Source organism: Bombina bombina, chromosome 5, assembly GCF_027579735.1.
Source record: "Bombina bombina isolate aBomBom1 chromosome 5, aBomBom1.pri, whole genome shotgun sequence".
NCBI classification, from domain to species: Eukaryota; Metazoa; Chordata; class Amphibia; order Anura; family Bombinatoridae; genus Bombina; species Bombina bombina.
The window spans coordinates 814323473-814341270 of record NC_069503.1 but is presented as its reverse complement, the minus strand read 5'-3'; the positions used below and the strand labels follow the sequence as shown (position 1 = coordinate 814341270).

Here is a 17798-nt window from a genome sequence, read left to right as displayed (position 1 = left end):
GACGTTTTTCCTATACCAAAGAGGCTTACAGAGATTATTAGCAAGGAGTGGGATAGACCCGGTGTGCCCTTTTCCCCTCCTCCGATATTTAGAAAAATGTTCCCTATAGACGCCACCACACGAGACTTATGGCAGACGGTCCCTAAGGTGGAGGGAGCAGTTTCTACTTTAGCCAAGCGTACCACTATCCCGGCGGAGGATAGCTGTGCTTTCTCAGATCCAATGGATAAAAAAATTAGAGGGTTACCTTAAGAAAATGTTTGTTCAACAAGGTTTTATATTACAGCCTCTTGCATGCATTGCGCCTGTCACTGCTGCAGCGGCATTCTGGTTTGAGTCTCTGGAAGAGGCGATTCGCACAGCACCATTGGATGAATCTTTGAGCAAGATTAGAACCCTTAAGCTGGCTAATGCGTTTGTTTCGGATGCCGTAGTGCATTTAACCAAACTTACGGCTAAGAATTCCGGATTCGCCATACAGGCGCACAGAGCGCTATGGCTTAAATCCTGGTCAGCAGATGTAACTTCTAAGTCTAAACTACTAAACATTCCTTTCAAAGGGCAGACCTTATTCGGGCCCGGCTTGAAGGAAATTATTGCTGACATTACTGGAGGTAAGGGCCACACCCTTCCTCAGGACAGGGCCAAATCAAAGGCCAAACAGTCTAATTTTCATGCCTTTCGTAATTTCAAGGCAGGAGCAGCATCAACTTCCTCCGCTCCAAAACAGGAAGGAACTACTGCTCGTTACAGACAGGGTTGGAAAGGCAACCAGTCATGGAACAAGGGCAAGCAGGCCAGAAAGCCTACTTCCGCCCCTAAGACAGCATGAAGACAGGGCCCCCTTTCCGGAGACGGATCTAGTGGGGGGCAGACTTTCTCTCTTCGCCCAGGCTTGGGCAAGAGATGTACAGGATCCCTGGACGTTGGAGATTATATCTCAGGGATACCTTCTGGATTTCAAAACTTCTCCTCCACAAGGGAGGTTTCATCTGTCAAGGTTATCAACAAACCTAGTAAAGAAAGAGGCATTTCTACAATGTGTAAAAAGACCTCTTAGTGATGGGAGTGATCCACCCAGTTCCGCGAACGGAACAGGGGCAAGGGTTTTATTCAAATCTGTTTGTGGTTCCCAAGAAAGAGGGAACCTTCAGACCAATCTTAGACTTACAAATCTTAAACAAATTCCTAAGGGTTCCATCGTTCAAGATGGAAACCATTCGGACCATCCTACCCATGATCCAAGAGGGTCAGTATATGACCACAGTGGACTTAAAGGATGCCTACCTTCACATACCGATTCACAAAGATCATTATCTGTACCTAAGGTTTGCTTTTCTAGACCGGCATTACCAGTTTGTAGCTCTTCCCTTCGGGTTAGCTACGGCCCCGAGAATTTTTACAAAGGTTCTGGGCTCACTTCTGGCGGTACTAAGACCACGAGGCATAGCGGTGGCTCCGTACCTAGACGACATTCTGATACAAGCGTCAAGTTTTCAAAATGCAAAGTCTCATACAGAGATAGTTCTAGCATTTCTGAGGTCGCATGGGTGGAAAGTGAACGTGGAAAAGAGTTCTCTGTTACCACTCACAAGGGTCCCTTTTCTAGGGACTCTTATAGATTCTGTAGAGATGAAGATTTACCTGACGGAGTCCAGGTTATCAAAGATTCTCAATGCTTGCCGTGTCCTTCACTCCATTCCAAGCCCATCAGTAGCTCAGTGCATGGAAGTAATCGGCTTAATGGGCGTGGCAATGGACATAGTGCCATTTGCGCGCCTACATCTCAGACCGCTGCAACTATGCATGCTAAGTCAATGGAACGGGGATTACTCAGATCTGTCCCCTTTGCTAAATCTGGACCAGGAGACCAGAGATTCTCTTCTCTGGTGGTTGTCACGGGTTCATCTGTCCAAAGGAATGACTTTTCGCAGACAAGATTGGACGATTGTAACAACAGATGCCAGCCTACTAGGCTGGGGAGCAGTCTGGAACTCCCTGAAGGCTCAGGGATTGTGGACTCAGGAGGAGAGACTCCTCCCGATAAACATTCTAGAATTAAGAGCAATATTCAATGCTCTTCTAGCTTGGCCTCAGTTAGCAACACTGAGGTTCATCAGATTTCAGTCGGACAACATCACGACTGTGGCTTACATCAATCATCAAGGGGGAACCAGGAGTTCCCTAGCGATGTTGGAAGTCTCGAAGATAATTCGCTGGGCAGAGTCTCACTCTTGCCATCTGTCAGCAATCTACATCCCAGGCGTGGAGAACTGGGAGGCGGATTTTCTAAGTCGCCAGACCTTTCATCCGGAGGAGTGGGAACTCCACCCCGAGTTATTTGCTCAACTGATTCGTCGTTGGGGCAAACCGGATCTGGATCTCATGGCATCTCGCCAGAACGCCAAGCTTCCTTGTTACGGATCCAGGTCCAGGGACCCGGGTGCGGTGCTGGTAGATGCACTATCAGCCCCTTGGGTTTTCAACATAGCTTATGTGTTTCCACCTTTTCCGTTGCTACCTCGACTGATTGCCAGGATCAAACAGGAGAGAGCATCGGTGATTCTGATAGCGCCTGCGTGGCCACGCAGGCGCTGGTATGCAGACCTAGTGGACATGTTGTCCTGTCCACCATGGTCTCTACCCCTGAGGCAGGACCTTCTAATTCAGGGTCCTTTCAACCATCCAAACCTAATTTCTCTGAGGCTGACTGCTTGGAAATTGAACGCTTGATTCTATCAAAGCGTGGGTTTTCGGATTCGGTTATTGATACATTAATACAGGCTCGGAAACCTGTTACCAGAAAAATTTACCACAAGATATGGCGTAAATATTTATATTGGTGTGAATCCAAGAGTTACTCATGGAGTAAGGTTAGGATTCCTAGGATATTGTCTTTTCTACAAGAGGGTTTAGAAAAGGGCTTATCCGCTAGTTCACTAAAGGGACAGATTTCTGCTCTGTCTATTCTTTTACACAAGCGTCTGGCAGAGAATCCAGACGTCCAGGCTTTTTGTCAGGCTTTGGCTAGGATCAAGCCTGTGTTTAAAACTGTTGCTCCTCCGTGGAGCTTAAACTTGGTTCTTAAAGTTCTTCAGGGTGTTCCGTTTGAACCCCTTCATTCCATTGATATTAAGCTTTTATCTTGGAAAGTTCTGTTTTTGATGGCTATTTCCTCGGCTCGATGAGTCTCTGAGTTATCTTCCTTACATTGTGATTCTCCTTATCTGATTTTCCATTCAGACAAGGTAGTTCTGCGTACTAAACCTGGGTTTTTACCTAAGGTAGTTTTTAACAGGAATATCAATCAGGAGATTGTTGTTCCATCATTATGTCCTAATCCTTCTTCAAAGAAGGAACGACTTTTGCATAATCTGGACGTAGTCCGTGCCCTGAAGTTCTATTTACAGGCAACTAAAGATTTTCGTCAAACTTCTTCCCTGTTTGTCGTTTACTCTGGACAGAGGAGAGGTCAAAAAGCTTCGGCAACCTCTCTCTCCTTTTGGCTTCGTAGCATAATACGTTTAGCCTATGAGACTGCTGGACAGCAGCCCCCTGAAAGAATTACAGCTCATTCCACTAGAGCTGTGGCTTCCACCTGGGCCTTTAAGAATGAGGCCTCTGTTGAACAGATTTGCAAGGCTGCGACTTGGTCTTCGCTTCACAACTTTTCAAAATTTTACAAATTTGACACTTTTGCTTCTTCGGAGGCTGTTTTTGGGAGAAAGGTTCTACAGGCAGTGGTTCCTTCCGTTTAAGTTCCTGCCTTGTCCCTCCCATCATCCGTGTACTTTAGCTTTGGTATTGGTATCCCATAAGTAATGGATGATCCGTGGACTGAATACACTTAACAAGAGAAAACATAATTTATGCTTACCTGATAAATTTATTTCTCTTGTAGTGTATTCAGTCCACGGCCCGCCCTGTCTTTTTTAAGGCAGATCAAAATTTTAATTAAAACTCCAGTCACCACTGCACCCTATGGTTTCTCCTTTCTTGTTTTGTTTCGGTCGAATGACTGGATATGACATGTGAGGGGAGGAGCTATATAGCAGCTCTGCTGTGGGTGATCCTCTTGCAACTTCCTGTTGGGAAGGGAATATATCCCATAAGTAATGGATGATCCGTGGACTGAATACACTACAAGAGAAATAAATTTATCAGGTAAGCATAAATTATGTTTTTGTGCAACTCTCTAGCGATGGATCCAGCAAAAGAGCCCAAGATGATCACACTTCCTCCATGTTTCACACTTGGGGGACGATTTATCAATGTCTGGCAGACATGATCTGCTGTAGTGGATCATGTCCGCCAGACATCTATGAATGCCAACAGCATACGCTGTCGGCATTTAACATTGCACAAGCAGTTCTGGTGAACTGCTTGTGCAGTGCCACCCCCTGCAGATTTGTGACCGCTAGCAGGGGGTGTCAATCAACCCAATCGTACATGATTGGGCGGGTTGATGTCCATAACCTCAGAGTCTTAAAACCGGTGCTTCTTAACTCCTGTTTCCGGCAAGCCTAAAAGCTCGCCCGGAAACGGGTAATTGGCCCAATTCGGCCCATGATAAGTCGGACCCTTGATGTTTACACAATGAGGAACCATCCTCTCCTTTACCAAATTAAGGATTTCAAAATTTGATTCATCAGTCCATAAGACTGTATTTCTCTTGTTAAGTGTGTTCAGTCCACGGGTCATCCATTACTTATGGGATATATTCTCCTTCCCAACAGGAAGTTGCAAGAGGATCACCCAAGCAGAGCTGCTATATAGCTCCTCCCCTCACATGTCATATCCAGTCATTCTCTTGCAAGTCTCAACAAAGAAGGAGGTCGCGAGAGGAGATAGGAGTTTTTTACCTAATTATTCTTCAATCAAAAGTTTATTATTTTAAATGGCACCGGAGTGTGCTGTTTTTTCTCTCAGGCAGTATTTAGAAGAAGAATCTGCCTGCGTTTTCTATGATCTTAGCAGACGTAACTAAGATCCACTGGCTGTTCTCGCACATTCTGAGGAGTGGGGTAACTTCAGCAAAGGGAATAGCAAGCGGGGTCCCCCGCAAATGAGGTATGTGCAGTAATATTTTCTAGGAATGGAATTGACTAAGAAAACACTGCTGTTACCCATATGATGTAAGTACAGCCTTTAATGCAGTAGTAGCGACTGGTATCAGGCTGATAAATGTATGCGCAGTTGAGTTATTTTCTAGGGACTAGAATTTGACTGAGAAAATACTGTTAATACTGAAGTAAATGTATGAGCCTTAACTGCAGTAGAAGCGACTGGTAGCAGGCTTAGTGATAACTTTGCATAACACTGGAAAGTTGTTTTTAAAACGTTTACTGGCATGTTATTCGTTTTGTGAGGTACTTTGGTGATAAATCTTTTTGGGCATGATTTTTTTCCATATGGCTAACGTATATTTCTGCATAGAAACAGTTGTAACAGGTCTCCCACTGTTGTATTATGAGTGGGAGGGGCCTTTTTTAGCGCCTTGTTGCGCAGTTAAAATTCTAGCACAGTCTTCCTGCTTCTTCCTCCTTGATCCAGGACGTCTCCAGAGAGCTCAGGGGTCTTCAAAATTCATTTTTGAGGGAGGTAATCAGTCACAGCAGACCTGTGACAGTGTGTTTGTTTGACTGTGATAAAAGCGTTAAATCTTAAATTGATTATCCGTTTTTGGGTATTGAGGGGTTAATCATCCGTTTGCTAGTGGGTGCAATCCTCTGCTAAATTCATACATTTGCTGTTAAAATTGTTGGCTATAACTGAATTAGTTCATTGTTATTTCAACTGTGACAGTTTTTTGTGTTTTTAAAAGCGCTGCAGCGTTTTTTCTATTGCTTGTAAATTTATTGAAAGATTTTTTCCAAGCTTGCTAGCCTTCATTGCTAGTCTGTTTAAACATGTCTGATACAGATTAATCTACTTGTTCATTATGTTTAAAAGCCAATGTGGAGCCCAATAGAAAGAAGTATTATCTAATTTGCCTGAGTTAAGAGGCAAGCGCGATAGCTCTGGGTTAAGGACAGAGCGCGCCGATGACACGAGAGCCATGTCCGATACTGCGTCACAATTTGCAGAACATGAGGACGGAGAGCTTCATTCTGTGGGTGACGGATCTGATCCGGGGAGACCGGATTCAGAAATTTCAAATTTTAAATTTAAGCTTGAGAACCTCCGTGTATTGCTAGGGGAGGTGTTAGCGGCTCTGAATGATTGCGACACTGTTGCAATCCCAGAGAAATTATGTAGGCTGGATAAATACTATGCGGTGCCGGTGTGTACTGACGTTTTTCCTATACCTAAAAGGCTTACAGAGATTATTAGCAAGGAGTGGGATAGACCCGGTGTGCCCTTTTCCCCTCCTCCAATATTTAGAAAAATGTTCCCAATAGACGCCACCACACGAGACTTATGGCAGACGGTCCCTAAGGTAGAGGGAGCAGTTTCTACTTTAGCCAAGCGTACCACTATCCCGGTGGAGGATAGTTGTGCTTTCTCAGATCCAATGGATAAAAAATTAGAAGGTTACCTTAAGAAAATGTTTGTTCAACAAGGTTTTTCTCCAACATAGGTGTGTCCGGTCCACGGCGTCATCCTTACTTGTGGGATATTCTCTTCCCCAACAGGAAATGGCAAAGAGCCCAGCAAAGCTGGTCACATGATCCCTCCTAGGCTCCGCCTTCCCCAGTCATTCTCTTTGCCGCTGTACAGGCAACATCTCCACGGAGATGGCTTAGAGTTTTTTGGTGTTTAAATGTAGTTTTTATTCTTCAATCAAGAGTTTGTTATTTTAAAATAGTGCTGGTATGTACTATTTACTCTGAAACAGAAAAGAGATGAAGATTTCTGTTTGTAAGAGGAAAATGATTTTAGCAACCGTTACTAAAATCGATGGCTGTTTCCACACAGGACTGTTGAGAGGAATTAACTTCAGTTGGGGGAAACAGTGAGCAGACTTTTGCTGCTTGAGGTATGACACATTTCTAACAAGACGATGTAATGCTGGAAGCTGTCATTTTCCCTATGGGATCCGGTAAGCCATTTTTATTACATAAAGAAAAAAAGGGCTTCACAAGGGCTTTTAAGACTGTAGACATTTTCTGGGCTAAAACGATTGAATATATAAGCATATTTTATACTTCATAGCTTTGAGGAATTATTTTATTCTTGGGAATTATGTAAAATAACCGGCAGGCACTGTATTGGACACCTTATTCTCTAGGGGCTTTCCCTAATCATAGGCAGAGCCTCATTTTCGCGCCTCTATTGCGCACTTGTTTTTGGGAAGCATGACATGCAGATGCATGTGTGAGGAGCTCTGATACATAGAAAATACTTTCTGAAGGCGTCATTTGGTATCGTATTCCCCTTTGGGCTTGGTTGGGTCTCAGCAAAGCAGATACCAGGGACTGTAAAGGGGTTAAATATAAAAACGGCTCCGGTTCCGTTATTTTAAGGGTTAAAGCTTTCAAATTTGGTGTGCAATACTTTTAAGGCTTTAAGACACTGTGGCGAAATTTTGGTGAATTTTGAACAATTCCTTCATACTTTTTCACATTTGCAGTAATAAAGTGTGTTCAGTTTAAAATTTAAAGTGACAGTAACGGTTTTATTTTAAAACGTTTTTTGTACTTTGTTATCAAGTTTATGCCTGTTTAACATGTCTGAACTACCAGATAGACTGTGTTCTGTATGTGGGGAAGCCAAGGTTCCTTCTCATTTAAATAGATGTGATTTATGTGACACAAAATTTAGAGAAAATGATGCCCAAGATGATTCCTCAAGTGAGGGGAGTAAGCATGGTACTGCATCATCCCCTCCTTCGTCTACACCAGTCTTGCCCACACAGGAGGCCCCTAGTACATCTAGTGCGCCAATACTCCTTACTATGCAACAATTAACGGCTGTAATGGATAATTCTATCAAAAACATTTTAGCCAAAATGCCCACTTATCAGCGAAAGCGCGACTGCTCTGTTTTAGAAAATACTGAAGAGCATGAGGACGCTGATGATATTGGTTCTGAAGTGCCCCTACACCAGTCTGAGGGGGCCAGGGAGGTTTTGTCTGAGGGAGAAATTTCAGATTCAGGGAAAATTTCTCAACAAGCTGAACCTGATGTGATTACATTTAAATTTAAATTGGAACATCTCCGCGCCCTGCTTAAGGAGGTGTTATCTACTCTGGATGATTGTGAGAATTTGGTCATTCCAGAGAAATTATGTAAAATGGACAAGTTCCTAGAGGTCCCGGGGCCCCCCGAAGCTTTTCCTATACCCAAGCGGGTGGCGGACATTGTAAATAAAGAATGGGAAAGGCCCGGCATACCTTTCGTCCCTCCCCCTATATTTAAGAAATTGTTTCCTATGGTCGACCCCAGAAAGGACTTATGGCAGACAGTCCCCAAGGTCGAGGGGGCGGTTTCTACTCTAAACAAACGCACCACTATACCCATAGAAGATAGTTGTGCTTTCAAAGATCCTATGGATAAAAAATTAGAGGGTTTGCTTAAAAAGATGTTTGTTCAGCAAGGTTACCTTCTACAACCAATTTCATGCATTGTTCCTGTCACTACAGCAGCGTGTTTCTGGTTCGATGAACTAGAAAAGGCGCTCAATAAAGATTCTTCTTATGAGGAGATTTTGGACAGAATTCATGCTCTCAAATTGGCTAACTCTTTCACCCTAGACGCCACTTTGCAATTGGCTAGATTAGCGGGAAAAATTCTGGGTTTGCTATTGTGGCGCGCAGAGCGCTTTGGCTAAAATCTTGGTCAGCGGATGCGTCTTCCAAGAACAAATTACTTAACATTCCTTTCAAGGGGAAAACGCTGTTTGGCCCTGACTTGAAAGAGATTATTTCTGATATCACTGGGGGCAAGGGCCACGCCCTTCCTCAGGATAGGTCTTTCAAGGCCAAAAATAAACCTAATTTTCGTCCCTTTCGCAGAAACGGACCAGCCCCAAGTGCTACGTCCTCTAAGCAAGAGGGTAATACTTCTCAAGCCAAGCCAGCCTGGAGGCCAATGCAAGGCTGGAACAAAGGTAAGCAGGCCAAGAAACCTGCCACTGCTACCAAGACAGCATGAGATGTTGGCCCCCGATCCGGGACCGGATCTGGTGGGGGGCAGACTCTCTCTCTTCGCTCAGGCTTGGGCAAGAGATGTTCTGGATCCTTGGGCGCTAGAAATAGTCTCCCAAGGTTATCTTCTGGAATTCAAGGGGCTTCCCCCAAGGGGGAGGTTCCACAGGTCTCAATTGTCTTCAGACCACATAAAAAAACAGGCATTCTTACATTGTGTAGAAGACCTGTTAAAAATGGGAGTGATTCATCCTGTTCCATTAGGAGAACAAGGGATGGGGTTCTACTCCAATGTGTTCGTAGTTCCCAAAAAAGAGGGAACATTCAGACCAATCTTAGATCTCAAGATCCTAAACAAGTTTCTCAAGGTTCCATCGTTCAAAATGGAAACCATTCGAACAATTCTTCCTTCCATCCAGGAAGGTCAATTCATGACCACGGTGGATTTAAAGGATGCGTATCTACATATTCCTATCCACAAGGAACATCATCGGTTCCTAAGGTTCGCATTTCTGGACAAGCATTACCAGTTTGTGGCACTTCCGTTCGGATTAGCCACTGCTCCAAGAATTTTCACAAAGGTACTAGGGTCCCTTCTAGCGGTGCTAAGACCAAGGGGCATTGCAGTAGTACCTTACTTGGACGACATACTGATTCAAGCGTCGTCCCTTCCACAAGCAAAGGCTCACACGGACATTGTCCTGGCCTTTCTCAGATCTCACGGGTGGAAAGTGAACGTAGAAAAAAGTTCTCTATCTCCGTCAACAAGGGTTCCCTTCTTGGGAACAATAATAGACTCCTTAGAAATGAGGATTTTTCTGACAGAGGCCAGAAAATCAAAACTTCTAAACTCTTGTCAAATACTTCATTCTGTTCCTCTTCCTTCCATAGCGCAGTGCATGGAAGTAATAGGTTTGATGGTAGCGGCAATGGACATAGTTCCTTTTGCGCGAATTCATCTAAGACCATTACAGCTGTGCATGCTCAGTCAGTGGAATGGGGACTATACAGACTTGTCTCCAACGATACAAGTAGATCAGAGGACCAGAGATTCACTCCGTTGGTGGCTGTCCCTGGACAACCTGTCACAGGGGATGAGCTTCCGCAGACCAGAGTGGGTCATTGTCACGACCGACGCCAGTCTGGTGGGCTGGGGCGCGGTCTGGGGACCCCTGAAAGCTCAGGGTCTTTGGTCTCGGGAAGAATCTCTTCTCCCGATAAATATTCTGGAACTGAGAGCGATATTCAATGCTCTCATGGCTTGGCCTCAGCTAGCAAAGGCCAAGTTCATACGGTTTCAATCAGACATGACGACTGTTGCGTACATCAACCATCAGGGGGGAACAAGGAGTTCCCTGGCGATGGAAGAAGTGACCAAAATCATTCAATGGGCGGAGACTCACTCCTGCCACTTGTCTGCAATCCACATCCCAGGAGTGGAAAATTGGGAAGCGGATTTTCTGAGTCGTCAGACATTTCATCCGGGGGAGTGGGAACTCCATCCGGAAATCTTTGCCCAAATTACTCAATTGTGGGGCATTCCAGACATGGATCTGATGGCCTCTCGTCAGAACTTCAAGGTTCCTTGCTACGGGTCCAGATCCAGGGATCCCAAGGCGACTCTAGTAGATGCACTAGTAGCACCTTGGACCTTCAAACTAGCTTATGTATTCCCGCCGTTTCCTCTCATCCCCAGGCTGGTAGCCAGGATCAATCAGGAGAGGGCATCGGTGATCTTGATAGCTCCTGCGTGGCCACGCAGGACTTGGTATGCAGACCTGGTGAATATGTCATCGGCTCCACCATGGAAGCTACCTTTGAGACGAGACCTTCTTGTTCAAGGTCCGTTCGAACATCCGAATCTGGTCTCACTCCAACTGACTGCTTGGAGATTGAACGCTTGATCTTATCAAAGCGAGGGTTTTCAGATTCTGTCATTGATACTCTTGTTCAGGCCAGAAAGCCTGTAACTAGAAAAATCTACCACAAAATATGGAAAAAATATATCTGTTGGTGTGAATCTAAAGAATTCCCTTGGGACAAGATAAAAATTCCTAAGATTCTATCCTTTCTTCAAGAAGGTTTGGAGAAAGGATTATCTGCAAGTTCTTTGAAGGGACAGATTTCTGCCTTGTCTGTGTTACTTCACAAAAAGCTGGCAGCTGTGCCAGATGTTCAAGCCTTTGTTCAGGCTCTGGTTAGAATCAAGCCTGTTTACAAACCTTTGACTCCTCCTTGGAGTCTCAATTTAGTTCTTTCAGTTCTTCAGGGGGTTCCGTTTGAACCCTTACATTCCGTTGATATTAAGTTATTATCTTGGAAAGTTTTGTTTTTGGTTGCAATTTCTTCTGCTAGAAGAGTTTCAGAATTATCTGCTCTGCAGTGTTCTCCTCCTTATCTGGTGTTCCATGCAGATAAGGTGGTTTTGCGTACTAAACCTGGTTTTCTTCCGAAAGTTGTTTCTAACAAAAACATTAACCAGGAGATAGTCGTGCCTTCTTTGTGTCCGAATCCAGTTTCAAAGAAGGAACGTTTGTTGCACAATTTGGATGTAGTTCGTGCTCTAAAATTCTATTTAGATGCTACAAAGGATTTTAGACAAACATCTTCCTTGTTTGTTGTTTATTCTGGTAAAAGGAGAGGTCAAAAAGCAACTTCTACCTCTCTCTCTTTTTGGCTTAAAAGCATCATCAGATTGGCTTACGAGACTGCCGGACGGCAGCCTCCTGAAAGAATCAAAGCTCATTCCACTAGGGCTGTGGCTTCCACATGGGCCTTCAAGAACGAGGCTTCTGTTGATCAGATATGTAAGGCAGCGACTTGGTCTTCACTGCACACTTTTACTAAATTTTACAAATTTGATACTTTTGCTTCTTCTGAGGCTATTTTTGGGAGAAAGGTTTTGCAAGCCGTGGTGCCTTCCATCTAGGTGACCTGATTTGCTCCCTCCCTTCATCCGTGTCCTAAAGCTTTGGTATTGGTTCCCACAAGTAAGGATGACGCCGTGGACCGGACACACCTATGTTGGAGAAAACAGAATTTATGTTTACCTGATAAATTACTTTCTCCAACGGTGTGTCCGGTCCACGGCCCGCCCTGGTTTTTTAATCAGGTCTGATAATTTATTTTCTTTAACTACAGTCACCACGGTATCATATGATTTCTCCTATGCAAATATTCCTCCTTTACGTCGGTCGAATGACTGGGGAAGGCGGAGCCTAGGAGGGATCATGTGACCAGCTTTGCTGGGCTCTTTGCCATTTCCTGTTGGGGAAGAGAATATCCCACAAGTAAGGATGACGCCGTGGACCGGACACTCCGTTGGAGAAAGTAATTTATCAGGTAAACATAAATTCTGTTTTTATTACAGCCCCTTGCATGCATTGCGCCCGTCACTGCTGCAGCGGCATTCTGGTTTGAGTCTCTGGAAGAGGCTATTCGCACAGCACCATTGGATGAGATTATGAACAAGCTTAAAGCCCTTAAGCTAGCTAATGCATTTGTTTCGGATGCCGTTGTGCATTTAACCAAACTAACGGCTAAGAACTCCGGATTCGCCATCCAGGCGCGCAGAGCGCTATGGCTTAAATCCTGGTCAGCAGATGTGACTTCTAAATCTAAATTGCTTAATATTCCTTTCAAAGGGCAAACCTTATTCGGGCCCGGCTTGAAAGAAATTATTGCTGACATTACTGGAGGTAAGGGTCACACCCTTCCTCAGGACAGGGCCAAATCAAAGGCCAAACAGTCTAATTTTCGTGCCTTTCGTAATTTCAAGGCAGGAGCAGCATCAACTTCCTCCGCTCCAAAACAGGAAGGGACTGCTACTCGTTACAGACAGGGTTGGAAAGGCAACCAGTCCTGGAACAAGGGCAAGCAGGCCAGAAAACCTACTTCTGCCCCTAAGACAGCATGAAGAAAGGGCCCCCTATCCGGAAACGGATCTAGTGGGGGGCAGACTTTCTCTCTTCGCCCAGGCCTGGGCAAGAGATGTCCAGGATCCCTGGGCGTTGGAGATCATATCTCAGGGATACCTTCTGGACTTCAAAACATCTCCTCCACAAGGGAGATTTCATCTGTCAAGGTTATCAACAAACCTAATAAAGAAAGAGGCATTTCTACGATGTGTACAAGACCTCTTAGTAATGGGAGTGATCCACCCGGTTCCGCGGACGGAACAAGGGCAAGGTTTTTGCTCAAATCTGTTTGTGGTTCCCAAAAAAGAGGGAACCTTCAGGCCAATCTTGGACCTGAAGATCTTAAACAAATTCCTAAGGGTTCCATCGTTCAAAATGGAAACTATTCGAACCATCCTACCCATGATCCAAGAGGGTCAGTATATGACCACAGTGGACTTAAAGGATGCCTACCTTCACATACCGATTCACAAAGATCATTATCGGTACCTAAGGTTTGCCTTTCTAGACAGGCATTACCAGTTTGTAGCTCTTCCCTTCGGGTTGGCTACGGCCCCGAGAATTTTTACAAAGGTTCTGGGCTCGCTTCTGGCGGTACTAAGACCGCGAGGCATAGCGGTGGCTCCGTACCTAGACGACATTCTGATACAAGCGTCAAGTTTTCAAAATGCAAAGTCTCATACAGAGATAGTTCTAGCATTTCTGAGGTCGCATGGGTGGAAAGTGAACATGGAAAAGAGTTCTCTGTTACCACTCACAAGGGTTCCTTTTCTAGGGACTCATAGATTCTGTAGAGATGAAGATTTACCTGACGGAGTCCAGGTTATCAAAAATCCTAAATGCTTGCCGTGTCCTTCATTCCATTCCAAGCCCATCAGTAGCTCAGTGCATGGAAGTAATCGGCTTAATGGTCGCGGCAATGGACATAGTGCCATTTGCGCGCCTGCATCTCAGACCGCTGCAACTATGCATGCTAAGTCAGTGGAATGGGGATTACTCAGATCTGTCCCCTTTACTAAATCTGGACCAGGAGGCCAGAGATCCTCTTCTCTGGTGGTTGTCGCAGGTTCATCTGTCCAAAGGAATGACTTTTCGCAGACCAGATTGGACGATTGTAACAACAGATGCCAGCCTACTAGGCTGGGGTGCAGTCTGGAACTCCCTGAAGGCTCAGGGATCGTGGACTCAGGAGGAGAAACTCCTCCCAATAAACATTCTGGAATTAAGAGCAATATTCAATGCTCTTCTAGCTTGGCCTCAGTTAGCAACACTGAGGTTCATCAGATTTCAGTCGGACAACATCATGACTGTGGCTTACATCAATCATCAAGGGGGAACCAGGAGTTCCCTAGCGATGTTGGAAGTCTCGAGGATAATTCGCTGGGCAGAGTCTCACTCTTGTCACCTGTCAGCGATCTACATCCCAGGCGTGGAGAACTGGGAGGCGGACTTTCTAAGTCGCCAGACCTTTCATCCGGGGGAGTGGGAACTTCACCCGGAGGTGTTTGCTCAACTGATTCTTCGTTGGGGCGAACCGGAGCTGGATCTCATGGCATCTCGCCAGAACGCCAAGCTTCCTTGTTACGGATCCAGGTCCAGGGACCCGGGAGCGGTGCTGGTAGATGCACTAGCAGCCCCTTGGGTTTTCAACATGGCTTATGTGTTTCCACCATTTCCGTTGCTACCTCGACTGATTGCCAGGATCAAACAGGAGAGAGCATCAGTGATTCTGATAGCGCCTGCGTGGCCACGCAGGACCTGGTATGCAGACCTAGTGGACATGTCGTCCTGTCCACCATGGTCTCTGCCTCTGAGGCAGTACCTTCTAATTCAGTGTCCTTTCAACCATCCAAGCCTAATTTCTCTGAGGCTGACTGCATGGAGATTGAACGCTTGATTCTATCAAAGCGTGGTTTTTCGGAGTCGGTTATTGATACATTAATACAGGCTCGGAAACCTGTTACCAGAAAAATTTACCATAAGATATGGCGTAAATATTTATATTGGTGTGAATCCAAGAGTTACTCATGGAGTAAGGTTAGGATTCCTAGGATATTGGCTTTTCTACAAGAAGGTTTAGAAAAGGGTTTATCCACTAGTTCGTTAAAGGGACAGATTTCTGCTCTGTCTATTCTTTTACACAAACGTCTGGCAGAGAATCCAGACGTCCAGGCTTTTTGTCAGGCTTTGGCTAGGATTAAGCCTGTGTTTAAAACTGTTGCTCCTCCGTGGAGCTTAAACTTGGTTCTTAAAGTTCTTCAGGGTGTTCCGTTTGAACCCCTTCATTCCATTGATATTAAGCTTTTATCTTGGAAAGTTCTGTTTTTGATGGATATTTCCTCGGCTCGAGGAGTCTCTGAGTTATCTGCCTTACATTGCGATTCTCATTATCTGATTTTCCATTCAGACAAGGTAGTTCTGCGTACTAAACCTGGGTTTTTACCTAAGGTTGTTTCTAACAGGAATATCAATCAAGAGATTGTTGTTCCATCATTATGTCCTAATCCTTCTTCAAAGAAGGAACGTCTTTTGCATAATCTGGACGTAGTCCGTGCCCTGAAGTTCTACTTACAGGCAACTAAAGATTTTCGGACAACTTCTTCCCTGTTTGTCGTTTATTCTGGTCAGAGGAGAGGTCAAAAGGCTTCGGCCACCTCTCTCTCTTTTTGGCTTCGTAGCATAATACGTTTAGCCTATGAGACTGCTGGACAGCAGCCTCCTGAAAGAATTACAGCTCATTCCACTAGAGCTGTGGCTTCCACCTGGGCCTTTAAGAATGAGGCCTCTGTTGAACAGATTTGCAAGGCTGCAACTTGGTCTTCACTTCATACCTTTTCAAAATTTTACAAATTTGACACTTTTGCTTCTTCGGAGGCTGTTTTTGGGAGAAAGGTTCTACAGGCAGTGGTTCCTTCTGTTTAATGTTCCTGCCTTGTCCCTCCCATCATCTGTGTACTTTAGCTTTGGTATTGGTATCCCATAAGTAATGGATGACCCGTGGACTGAACACACTTAACAAGAGAAAACATAATTTATGCTTACCTGATAAATTTATTTCTCTTGTAGTGTGTTCAGTCCACGGCCCGCCCTGTCTCTTTTTTGAGGCAGTTCTAAATTTTAATTAAAACTCCAGTTACCACTGCACCCTATAGTTTCTCCTTTCTCGTCTTGTTTCGGTCGAATGACTGGATATGACATGTGAGGGGAGGAGCTATATAGCAGCTCTGCTTGGGTGATCCTCTTGCAACTTCCTGTTGGGAAGGAGAATATATCCCATAAGTAATGGATGACCCGTGGACTGAACACACTACAAGAGAAATAAATTTATCAGGTAAGCATAAATTATGTTTTTTATTTTTTTTTTTACCATCTTTGCAAGGACTTTCTTACTGACACTTGACTTTAAAATATGCAACTGAAAGTCTTCTTTCTACAGTTTACAGTGAGGCTTGCTTACCTCAACCAGTGTTCAGCTGTGCTTGAAACTGTTGTCCTGTGAGTGGCATATCATGCAAGCTACTGACTCTTGCATGAACTTTTCCTGTCAGTTTCCTCCCGTTTCAAATGATTGGATTAACTGCAAGTCTGTCAAAAGAGCTGAAATAAAGGGGCAGTCTGCAGAGGCTTAGATACAAGGTAATCACAGAGGTTAAAAGTGTATTAATATAACAGTGTTGGTTATGCAAAACTGGGGAATGGGTAATAAAAGCATTATCTATTTTATTTAAACAATAACAATTCAGATGAAGACTGTTCCTTTAACCTCTGGCAGTTTGCTACTTACCTTTTTGTAACATTTTAGGTTGTTCACTGGACTTGAACTGTTTATATTTAAAAAACTGGAAAATAGAGGTGTTCTAAATCTTTTTACTGGTAGTTTATAGTAATTCACTGTTACTTGGGTCTGTGTTAGTTTGTAACTGTCTAGTACGTCAGCAAAAAGTGAATCTATTTAGCATTGTTGCATATTTATCCATCTTTTGTAAGTACTGTAATGACATTATCACCAAGAAAACCAAGTGAAAATGTCTGCATTTTTCTGCTTAAAATGCTTATACAATTCATGCATTGTCAAAAATTCTATTTAGTAGGTGTAGAAATGAATGTTGCTTTGTTTTACTAGACTGTAGAAGACAGAGGGAGCTGCTAGTTAATGTTTCTATGTTACAGGGACACAGCTGGACAGGAGCGTTTCAACAGCATTACCTCAGCCTATTATAGAAGTGCCAAGGGCATCATATTAGTCTATGATCTCACCAAGAAGGAGACTTTTGAGGACTTACCAAAATGGATGAAAATGATTGATAAGGTAGGATTAAGAATGCTTTTAATAATGATTTGAAGAAAATGCCAAGAAACTGTCTTTTGTAGGAAAGATTTAAAAAAAAATCCATATATGAAGCGTTGTTAGTCTTTGGCAATTTATTACAAATGACTATTTGTTTTTGTTTTTTGTTAGGAAGATTCATTTTTGTAGATTGCTTGGATAATAAACTCCTTCCTGGTAAAATATTTTATAAATAAATAAAGGGACTTTCTAGTCAAAATTTAAATGCAAATAGATTAATTACATCTTTGAATAGAAACATATTTGCTATATACATGTATTGGCAAAAATGCTTCCAGTAAAAGTTTTAGTGTTAACATTTTTTTCTGCACGTCCATGTGAAGCATAGCTGGATATTGTCACTACGCCCACATTTTAAATAATGCAGCTGCTCAGATCATCAGTGGGGCTTGTATCATGTCGGCAATTAACAAATTTAATCATTACCAGATGGTACAAGGACCT

The 17798-nt window shown here is 43.9% G+C and overlaps 1 protein-coding gene across 1 annotated transcript in view; it reads left to right on the top strand.

The window, feature by feature from the left end:
* RAB12 (RAB12, member RAS oncogene family) overlaps nt 1-17798 on the top strand; it is a 197321-nt gene that overhangs the window by 94814 nt on the left and 84709 nt on the right. Inside the window, exon 3 of the mRNA XM_053714928.1 lies at nt 17177-17315. Coding sequence (XP_053570903.1) covers nt 17177-17315 — 139 coding nt within the window. The remainder of the gene's footprint in view (nt 1-17176; nt 17316-17798) is intronic.